This window comes from Schistosoma haematobium, chromosome 6 (genome assembly GCF_000699445.3).
Source record: "Schistosoma haematobium chromosome 6, whole genome shotgun sequence".
Classification (NCBI taxonomy): domain Eukaryota; kingdom Metazoa; phylum Platyhelminthes; class Trematoda; order Strigeidida; family Schistosomatidae; genus Schistosoma; species Schistosoma haematobium.
The window spans coordinates 23,258,456-23,269,723 of NC_067201.1; the positions used below are offsets into that span (position 1 = coordinate 23,258,456).

Below are 11,268 nucleotides of genomic sequence, written 5' to 3' on the forward strand. Positions count from 1 at the left end.
TGACTAGTTAGAGTTAACATAGTGTTCTGATTGTTATATTCACATAGATTTGTTGTAATCTATCTCGATTGATAAGCTATTTGGATTGCGGTTCTGTTTCAGCATTATCAAATAGGAAACAGAATTGCAAAAATGAACGCTGGAGTCCTTGTGATTTAGTTTATTTCAGATTTATCCACTGATACCATGACAATGTATGACAGCTCCTTTTGACCAGCAAGTTCTAAAAAGATCTATTACATATCTGACTATGATGCATCAGTTTGTACTACCATGAATATCACCTTCAATTACTCATCACACATGAATCTCATGCTTCCTGTCAATGGAAACATTGTGCTGTGTACTAGGTCAAGTTGATTTATGATTAAGGTGAACATAATTCCGGATTATAACGACGGGATAGTCGTTTCAAATCGAATGACCAGTAAACAAATAATGTTTAGTTTTTGTAACGGTATTCTGTAATTATAACCTCAACTGACAAAGCGATTACACCGTATTTAAGTCACATTGTTTCATATCAGCAAAAGGAGCTAGTTACGCTTCCATACGCATATACAATGGATACATTCAATTATATGACAATGATACACACATCAACTTGACCATCCTCCTCCTGTGGATACATTTTTATGATCGTGATTTACTTGTTGGATGAATTAGTAATTGACATTTTGAATCTTTCCCATATTTAGATGTGAAATCTTCACAAATTGATATGGATACGCTTAAAGAAATAATGAGACGTAATAAAGGCAAGTAACCATTTCTCTATCTCCCTAAAGCACTGAATCACTCATTCACGACTTGACACTGTTTATTAACCGAAATCACGTTACGTTGTTTTCTTTTTCTATTGAAGATCATAAATCACATTCCACTACAGATACTGATCTGGTTCTTTCAGATATTGAGGGTTTCATTTCCATGACCAACGACAGTTCTATGTGAAGACTGTTTATTGTTCATTGGTACTGAGTAGTCATTACGTAAATTCAGGTATCTGTTTTACCCAACACATTTCACACTTTCAGTTATTATATGAGTGATTGCTAATACAACTTTCAAATCTTGGGTAATCCCAAACACTGTGATCCCCAAATTGACTTTTAAGTAATGAAGTGATATATGTTTTTAAGCCAAGACAAACGTTTCTATGATTTTTTCACAGTTATGTTGGATTCGTTTGAAGTTAGTACACTAAATACACGACCGATTGTTGAAAGGGTAATAGGTAAGTCAATTATTTGAATATCTAATATTTACTGAATCTAAATGTTGATGAATGGTCATCATAATTGACCCTATGAATTTCATTGATATTTCTGTTTGTGAAGTGTGTACTGAATCCATTCCAGACTGTGACTAATTGGGTCAGATTTACAAAACATGAAGTACATATCATGAATACTTGTTTGTCAAATACAATACTTGTCCAATGAACCTGTGAACTGTACAACTACGGTTGTGAACTAGGAAAACAGTCTATTTCATGTGTACATGAATACAGTGAATATGTGGGGTTAGTTGTTTGCCATGAGTACTGTCTGTTGGTACGTGTTGTGTCTTGAAATCATGAGTATGTTCGGCAATTTTATGCTGATCAATTTCATGTACAACTCCGGTGACACAGTTCACGAGTTCACTCAGTGACCAATGATCGATAGTCACGCGATAAACGCTTATTGGCCCTTGATCTCCATCAAACCATGTAAACATTCAGAAGACTCAAACAGATAGCAGATCGTTTCTCTGTTATTTTCAAATCAACTATGAACTGCATTATAACAATCGAAACGTTCACTGAAAGGTTACATTTGGTGCAATGCTGGAATGCAACAACTAAGTATCCACTATTTATACGGTGAAAAATGACAACAATGATAATAAGTCTAAAAATAGTCTTGAAAGTTCAAACCTTGACAACTGTGGATAAACAGATTCGATTAGGGAATATTATGATGACGTAAAAATGAATGTACGTTGAAAAGAACCAAATAAAGAACGAACCATGTTGTTTCATATAGTGGTTATTCCGACAAGGTATGTGACTGGGCATTGTTTAAACAATGTGTAAAAATAGTTGGGGATAATGTAACTTTAGATAGTTATGTATTGCTAGCTATATAGAAGTAGAATATCACTGATAGTCAGAAATCAGTTTGCACAGCCGGTGTCCATTGCTTACTGTCTTCCAACGATTGTTCAAATGAAGTCAGTTATCGATTTGAAACCATTGAATTCAACCAAACCTCTATATTCTCATAATGTAATATGATGCTGTTGTAATGAAATGTATTTGTTCATAGCTGAAATAAGTGCGGAATTGAAAAATCACGGTGTACAGCCTGATCAAAGTAAGTTATCGAAGAATAATATTGAAGTGATCAAATTAATAAATTTAGTGATCGAATGTCGACGTATGTTTCATGAAAGTGAACAAGGAGTAAGAACCTTCAGTGGTATGTTACTGGCAAAAATCTATGCTTCTTTTAATTCAATAAACGTTGTGTGAATTTAGTGTAATGTGATGTCTTTTCCATCGTTACTCATGTTATACAGGGTTTATAACGGAGAAGTAATATTTGTTCGATTGATCGTTTTACGCATAATTGCATATTTAGCCCTGTTATGTATTTGATTCTCAGTGTGAGGTTGATTGATAGAGGTAATAAAGATGAATAGGTTGCTCAAATGTAAGCAATCGATTTCTGATATCACGTTGATTGATTGAGAATGACTACTTTGGAAGATTCGTAGTCTTATCTAATACAACTCAGGGTTACTATGTTCTGTCCAACCGGGTTTTGTGTCACATATTGTATGACATTCATTGCTTTATTTGTACTGAATGCCTCTTTGTTGTGTATTTCAAAATACTTTTAATGCATCCATACAACATCAAATTCTTTGATTATACTCTTTCAGAAGCGATTGCAACCATTCATTTCAACAAATTTAAAAGTCGTAAGTTTTTACTTTAGTCTATTCTACATCAATAATCTGTGATCAATTCAAATTACACATAATATAGTGATACTTTCAGACAGTTAATTACACTTTTGAATAGAGTAGTCCTTTTAGTAATTCGATGAATGTTTCAAATATTTCTATTTCACCAGCTCTACTTATCAATTTCAACTTCACTGAATTGATCGACTGTTTCGAACGACAAAGGAAACATCATCAAAGTAAGAGATATATTTTTCACATTTGTATTCCTCGACATTCGGCAGTTTTCTAATGCTCTTTAGTTTGTTATCGACACTAGAATACCGACAGAGAAGCAAAATCACCAATGCTATCTGAAGAATTGAGTATTGACGATTTTCTACCTGATCAACTGACATCATTTTGCAAGTCTTCCGTTTCAACTTGCACGAGCAATTTCAGTGAAATGATGATTGAGAAATGACACTTCCATTACTATGAATATGGGAACATGTGAAGTTGAAATAAGTTCTGACAATAAACCTGTGGTAGTCACTAGATGAGAAGGTGAAAAGACTGCAGCAAACAATGAGATGTAAAACTGGTTACCAACTGGGCTGAAAATACACGCATGTATTATTTGGTAACAGCGTCAACCGCGATATAACGGATGATTTCAAACTGCAAGCGATCACTAAGCTAGTGACCAACTTGTATTTATCTATTTATTAGATAAGGGGAAGAACGTTGTTTTATCCATTTTCTTTCCTCAATGAACAATAGTGTCCATCATTGACTTGCCGGCTTCTTTTAAAATATCACTGTACAACCATACTTCCAGTATCTTTGTGTACAAATATGTAAACACAACATGACATGTGGTTCGCACAACTAACTCAACCAGCATTAGTTTGACATGATTTATCTTGTCGTTGTTTGTCTACTTCAAGTTACTCGCTTTTCTCAATTGAATAGTGGAGGCAGATCGTAGAAATGGTTCAATGTGTTACGTCGATCTACCATCACAACATATTGAAGGTAAGACAATGCCTTAATGGTTGTTTCTGATTTCATAATGAAATAAGATCAGTGTTAGATAAAGTGACTTCTTCATAGTAGTAGTTGTAATATCAAATGCATCACCTATCATTAATGTGTTGTATTAGACTTTGTTTCCAATGAGGGCATGTCTTCGTTATTTCACTATTAAGTTAGTCAACTAATCTGTTGATCTTCATGTTGTTTATTTTCATTGAAGTTATCCAGAAGGTCGATTGGGAATTTGATAATTTCTATAGTATGTATTACGAATTCAGTAAATATATGTGTAAGTACATTAAATCGATGCATTTCAATGGTGTCGGTGTGTGTGTGTGTGTGGATGAGATTTGAATGGATGTACAACGCACGTTATTCATCGTAACAAAATCGTTATGGATTTAAATATTGTATGTCGTATTAAACTTATTAACTTCATTCGTGATGTTCAATCGAAAACCAGTCACAAATTCATGAAGACATTAACCAAAACACTTGTTAAAGAACAAAATCACATGGCATTTCCTACCAATCCACGAAAATACATACAGAACTTATCTAATAAAAAACTAAATCGAATTGAAACTGAAGCACTCTCCCTTGGATTCAAATTTCATATCCCAAGGAAATGCAACAGAATAGACACTGAGACCCAGTTTGAATACTTATCTCAACAACTGTCGGACTTTAAACCCATGAACGACGAAAAGCACAGTTGGTTTAAATCTAAATTAGTGGATATCACAAACCAGTATGTTACGACACCAATCCCACACTCAAGGGTGTTCACCGAAGACCACCATCAAGCATTGGAGAAACTTATTAAAGACGAAACAATAATGCTACTTCGTCCGGATAAGGGTTCCAGTGTAGTAATTCTTAACAGAGCTGAATATATCAATAAGGTAATGACCATTATAAATAACTCCACCAGATTTATCATTGACAATACCCAGAAAGACCTAACAGATGCGACAGAGAAACGTGTCTTAAGAAAGTTGAGAGAACTTGTTAAGAAAAATCTAATAGACAATCATACGTATAACGAACTTAAACCAAAAGGGTCACAATTGCCATACTTATATGGGCTACCCAAAACACATAAACCCGACGTCCCTATAAGACCAATATTATCGATGGCCAAATCACCTTTCCATAAACTTGCCCGCTGGCTTACTAGATGCTTGGAACCAATCCGCAAAAAACTAGCAGCCTACAGTTTGAAAGACAGCTTTGAATTTGTACAAAAACTTGAAAACCTTCATGTCTCTGACAAATTCATGGTTTCATTTGATGTCTCTTCGCTTTTCACAAATATCCCCTTGGAAGAAACGGCAGAGATCATATGTGAATATCCAGAACTCCTGCCTTTACCACCCCAGGAATTTAAACAGCTCCTGTTTTTGTGTACAAAAAACATACAATTTAAATTTAACAATGTTTTGTACCGACAGATTGATGGAATAGCAATGGGAAGCCCTCTAGGCCCAATTCTTGCCGACATATTTATGGGACATCTGGAACAAAAGAAACTGAAGCACGCAATCGACAGTACCACACTCTACTGCAGATATATGGATGACACGTTCCTTGTCTGCAAAAATCACCAACACTCCATGTACCTACTTAGTCTGTTCAATAAAGTACACAAAGATATAGAATTTACCATGGAACATGAAGTTGATGATAAATTCCATTTCCTAGATATTGGAATTAGGCGGACATCAGACGGCACACTACAAAGACACATTCACCGCAAAAATACTTGGAGCGGAGTTTATCTCAACTTTAACAGCTTCTGTCCAATGAGTTATAAAAAGGGTATTGTGCGAAACCTTTTTGACCGCGCACGAAAAATCTGCTCAAAAGAATGTCTCGAAGAAGAAATTACTACAATCACCAAATGCCTACGTGAAAATGCATATCCGGATAAATTCATCCACAAATATGCTAATACAAACCCTCCGATTAAGCATGATACAGTTGAAAAGAAAACCTGCTTCCTATCCTTACGCTTCAAAGGAGATGAAGTCGCCGGAATTATCAATCACAGAATTAATTCCGCTTTAAAAGTGACCTACCCGGCAGCCAAACTGACTACGTTATGGAAAACATACTGCTCACTGAAACAAACGAAAATCGACAAGTCCTCTCCCCTCAGTTGCTCTAACTGCATTTACCAATTCACATGTACGTGCCGTAGCACATACATTGGAAGAACTGAGAGAAGAGTACAGGTTCGCATTTCTGAGCATATTCCGAAGAACTTGACGCTGCGAGGGACTAAAGCTTTTAACAGTGCAATAGCTCGGCATCTACTTGACACCGGGCATACCGTCGATATTATGCATGCGTTTAAAATAATCAATAGACAAAGAACTACTACCACTCTCCGCTTTGCTGAAGCCATTGCAATTAAGAAACTGAAACCGGACTTATGCATCCAAAAAGAGACTTTAATAAACTTATCACTACCCTGGTAATCTTTTTGTTTCTGTTTGTTTTGTGTTTTGGTTATTTTATTCATTTACTTATTCTAAGATAATTTATACTCCCCCTATTACCTGATTCTTAAAATAAATTTTATTCACACATTTCCGTCACCTGATCCTCTTAAATCATCTTAACTTTCCAAACCCTATTTAATTATTATTACGTAATCTACCTTATCATTATTTAATTCCATTAATCTCTACAATTGTCACACAATTTATGAACTTCACTAAATTATTACACCACCCACCCTGGATTAACTCCCCTCTTTTGACCTCTGACCTGTTTCTAGCATATATATATATATATATATATATATATATATATATATATATATATATATATATATATATATATATATATATATATAGTTATTATTGTAATCACGTTATTTACACTCATTTATGTCAATTGTTTCACACTATCTCCATGTAAAAATTCTATCACAATTTTGGTTTGTAAGCAGCTGACGAGAAACCTCGAAATAATATGAATTCATACTATTCTGCATTAATGTTTGTTCTTGCTCTATTTAACATTTTTGTGTTGATTCGTTGAAAGTGAGCTGTTATATCATGTCACAGATCATTAGATCGTCAGTGCACATGATGACTTTGATCCACTCATTCATTATCAGTTAAAAGAACTTCACCAATTCGCCACCATCACCACCACCACCAACTCAAACTTCTTTTTCTGTCAAATTTTAAAACCTTCTATGATCGGTTCTTTAAATCACTGAAGGTTTTCAATTGCTCAATGTATTATTATGTGTAATGTTGGCGAGTAGGGAAATTCAAACTTCACACATATTGTATTATATACGACTGATCAACTGGATATACAAACATCCAACTATTCGAACATTTTGATTATTAATATCATAACCGTTGAATCGGTATTTCATTCACATCAACGCAATTGGCTCGTTGAATGTCACTTGACTATTCTAAGCAAGATGTAATAAATATATAGAAGATATAAATGAATTAAACCAATCAAGGCGATTGATGAGTCAATGACAATGGATAACAATGAAATAGATTACATAAATAAATGAAAACTACCAATTGGTAGTATGATGACAAGTGTACCAGTTGTGATCAGCAATAATAAAGGCTTGAATCAATGACACCTAATGCGGAATAGGTTAGATTATGTAATAAGAAGAAAATGTTCAAAGAACTAGACAAAACTAAACCATCGGCTTCATTTTATCATTTCAGTTCTCATCAAATTTGGCTGGGAGAACAATTTTGAATAAAACGTAAGATTTTAAACAAGAGTAAAACCTTATTGTTATAACTAGAACATTTAGTGTAATGACAGTGTAGACTGATCTTGTAGACATAATCCACAACCACATTAAACTACTTTACCATTACTTCAAATGTGAGAATTCGAAATGACATGAAATATTTCACAATTTGATATGATATTTATTGATGATCAGATATTACAATGGATGATGGTTTTCGTAGTTGTCCAAGTTTCCTCCCCATACAGTAGAAATGTCTTGATATTTGTAATGAAAAGTCTGATCTTGGTGTTGGTTGAAAGACAGTGTATGTCGAGACCTACTGCTGCTGAGACTGCTGCAACACTGATCATCTTCTCTTGCATTTATTGTTGCTTGTGCGATAGAAGAGCCAGATCATCTGCGAACTCTAGATCGTCCAGCTGCATCCAATCTGTCGACTCCGCTCTTGTTCGGCTGGTATTAATTTCTACCTTCTTGTTCCTCTTATCTTAAATCATATCCAATGTATCAACAGTGATGCTTCTTGTGCCCCAGAACCTAATGATTTGTTGAAGGGATTGCCCCTTTTATCCCTTTCCTGTTGCTCTCCATAGTAGTTCCCTCTTCATCGAGTAGATTTTGAATGGCCTGGAACATATTGCTAATGGCTATCTTAAATTTGCTGAGTTTGTTAGTATCCTGAAGAAAAACCGTATTAACGTTTTGTGATATTGTTCGCCCCGTTGATCAGTGCTTCTTAAGTTTCAATTTCATCTTGGAGACCAGCAAGTGATGATTTGATACCATATCAGCTCTTCTCTCGGTTCCCACATACTCCATCCTCCTCCTGAACATTTTGTTCACGCAGATATGGTCTTTTTGTTTCTATATAGTGTGATCCGGTGAAGTCCATGTGGCAGTATCTGTTTCTTTGGTATTGTAATCAACTGTAGTTAGTTTTAGTGATACCCTATACACTGTGAATGAGATGTGCCTATAAGAATCCACATATATATGGTCAATGAATTCAACTATGGGTGATAACATACTACTAGTGATCATTAACTATATTCTCAGTTTAAGCAATTGATGTTTACCAAGCAAAATGGACATAATCTCCATCCACTGAAAGATGAAATATGAAGTAACTAAGTAGCAATGCAGCTTTATCTAAGAACTCTAGTTGAGTTATGATAAGTTCATCATCATCAGTTGAATTGATTATTGATATGAGAATTTCAAACGACGATTTGATTCATTAAGTGTACCGTTTAACTGTAGACAACTGCCACAGTGATTGAGCTAAAGTAATCATAATGATAAATACAATGAACGTTATAATTATATGTAAATATCTCAGAATATTACACGACAAAGTGGCACGACACTATGACTGTAAAAATTGCTGGCAATACAACTATTTACTGAATGTAAATAAGTAGTATAAATCAATAAGTGAAAGGATGGAAGAGAAGCCAATAAGAACAATGTAAAACAAGCTTCACAGTTGATTTCTATTCATCGAAATGACAATCATATGCATTGTAATTGATAAGATGATTAGATTGTGTTTTCTTTCATGGATAACAATGAAATATGTGTGAACAATATCAACAGAAATGTACCAAATTGTAGTTGATCGGGTGAGGATTTCACTGTGAATGACACAGACAGTTGACTGTTCTCTTGAAATGGAATATTCGAATTAACGAACCAACTAGTCCATATTGCGAAACCAATCATCACCATCAGAATTATTCCGTTCACTTGTTTCAAGAGAATGAGTACATTGATTACATAAACTAAGATATGAGGCAGTTAACAGTTGTACTCCTCTATCAATCAGCTCATCACAGTTCAAATAAGACGGTGATTTACATGTTGTTGAAACCACTTCGAAATCTACTAATTTATAAATGTCAACCAAGTACATGTTCTGCCGACGACAAGTGGTGTACATTATATCTGCTCAATAATGTGTTAAGATTTGTGGTTGGGAATGTGAGGAGTGATACGTGAACCACGTTACATAAACTATAGACTTAGTAAACAAATGTAGGAAAACTTTATTCTACAGATTAGGCATAACTGTGCAGTCCAGTGTACATTCACTATGTGTATTTGAATGAATACCAAGCAATGATGGGTAGAGAACTGTCAAAATCTTATTGAAAGTAGACTGAGTACAGTGATGATCAACTGATTAGAATTGCACAGTTGATGTCACAGTTCACATATTTTCCAAAGATAATATGGATGGAGGAAAATAGGAAATGAGTTTGTTTGCTCTGAAATTGATAAGCTTGAATGCTATTACGAGTTAGCTTTACGCGGTAAACGGAACGCAAGTCGAAGATATAGTGACACGATAGGTTGTTCTAATCCGTTGTCCGCGTTCCACATAACTATATCATGAATTCTTGATGTGGCATAGAGAATGTCTTCTACAAGCACCGAGAAAATACGAGGTTACTAAGCACACGAATCACGTCCTTGGGAGAACCACAAAATAGCGTGCTAGAGATATCCGTCAATGAATGACTATCAAGGATTTCTGAGCGGGAAATGTAAGCTGTGTGTCAACTAAGTGTCTCTCAGTGAGAACACATAAGATTCTAATTTTCAGAATAAAATTACAAAATTAGGACCTTTCCAAGTGAGTTCTGAAGATCTAACGTCCTCAAAACGAATCAATAATAGTACGATGAAGATATAATGAGTAATCTCTGGAAATCAATTATTGGTTCAGAAAATTATTTCGATTTATGCACATTGTAGTGTAATTTCAAATCTATAATCACTGATTACAAATTGTTGAAATGTAACTCCTTTTCATTTATTCCTCTGATTGATATTGACCGACGTGTTGAATAAGGTGAACACGTGAACTTGAAAAGAAGCTTTCAACCAAGTGGAATTGAATGAAATCAGACCAATTAGTTGAGTCGAACAATTTGTTCCAAGTTCATTTGACTTCGTGTTAATCATATTTCTTCTGAGGCACCTAAACATGCTTCTGAATGATGCACATCTTCATTTACGTTGATATTATCTGAATGAGACTATTCATGCTATGGAATCGTTGATATTCGCAATCGATATGTCGTCTGTTCAGTTCGTCATGTTGCTTACATTCCTCTTATTCCACTAGAGTTTTGCACATTACTTCACACTACTTATCAGTGTATTGAGTAGTCTGCTGCATTAGTCAAAACATTCTTGTGTGCACACATAGAGATATGTGTTTTGTCAGAGAATATTCACCAGCACATCCATACACTGAACACATTCAATCGATTGATTGATGCAGTCATCTCACTTCAATGCTTGTAGTCTACGCTGAGTTTACAGGGTGGTCTGTTCAATGGATTATGGTGGATAATTGTCAGTTGATAATATTGTGTTTGAAAATATTCTCGAATTCACTTTTCCCTGACTAGATGTGAGATGGATGCATTTATGATTTTGCTAGCGAGTCTTCACTATGAAACCACATATAACGCAACATGAATGCCTGAGATCTGAATAAATTGGTAAGTGATTTGAACAATAGGAGTGTAGAT

At 34.8% G+C, this 11,268-nt stretch overlaps 1 protein-coding gene across 1 annotated transcript; it reads left to right on the forward strand.

Moving 5' to 3' along the window:
• Positions 1 to 1,131: 1,131 nt before the first annotated feature.
• On the forward strand, positions 1,132 to 4,326 carry MS3_00011077 (uncharacterized protein; the record flags this gene model as incomplete). Its single annotated transcript, XM_051219484.1, has 6 exons — positions 1,132 to 1,237; positions 2,313 to 2,465; positions 2,932 to 2,970; positions 3,126 to 3,194; positions 3,910 to 3,972; positions 4,193 to 4,326. The coding sequence occupies 6 exons, from the start codon at positions 1,132 to 1,134 to the stop codon at positions 4,324 to 4,326; spliced, it is 564 nt and encodes a 187-aa protein (XP_051065818.1).
• Between the last annotated feature and the right edge of the window lie 6,942 nt (positions 4,327 to 11,268).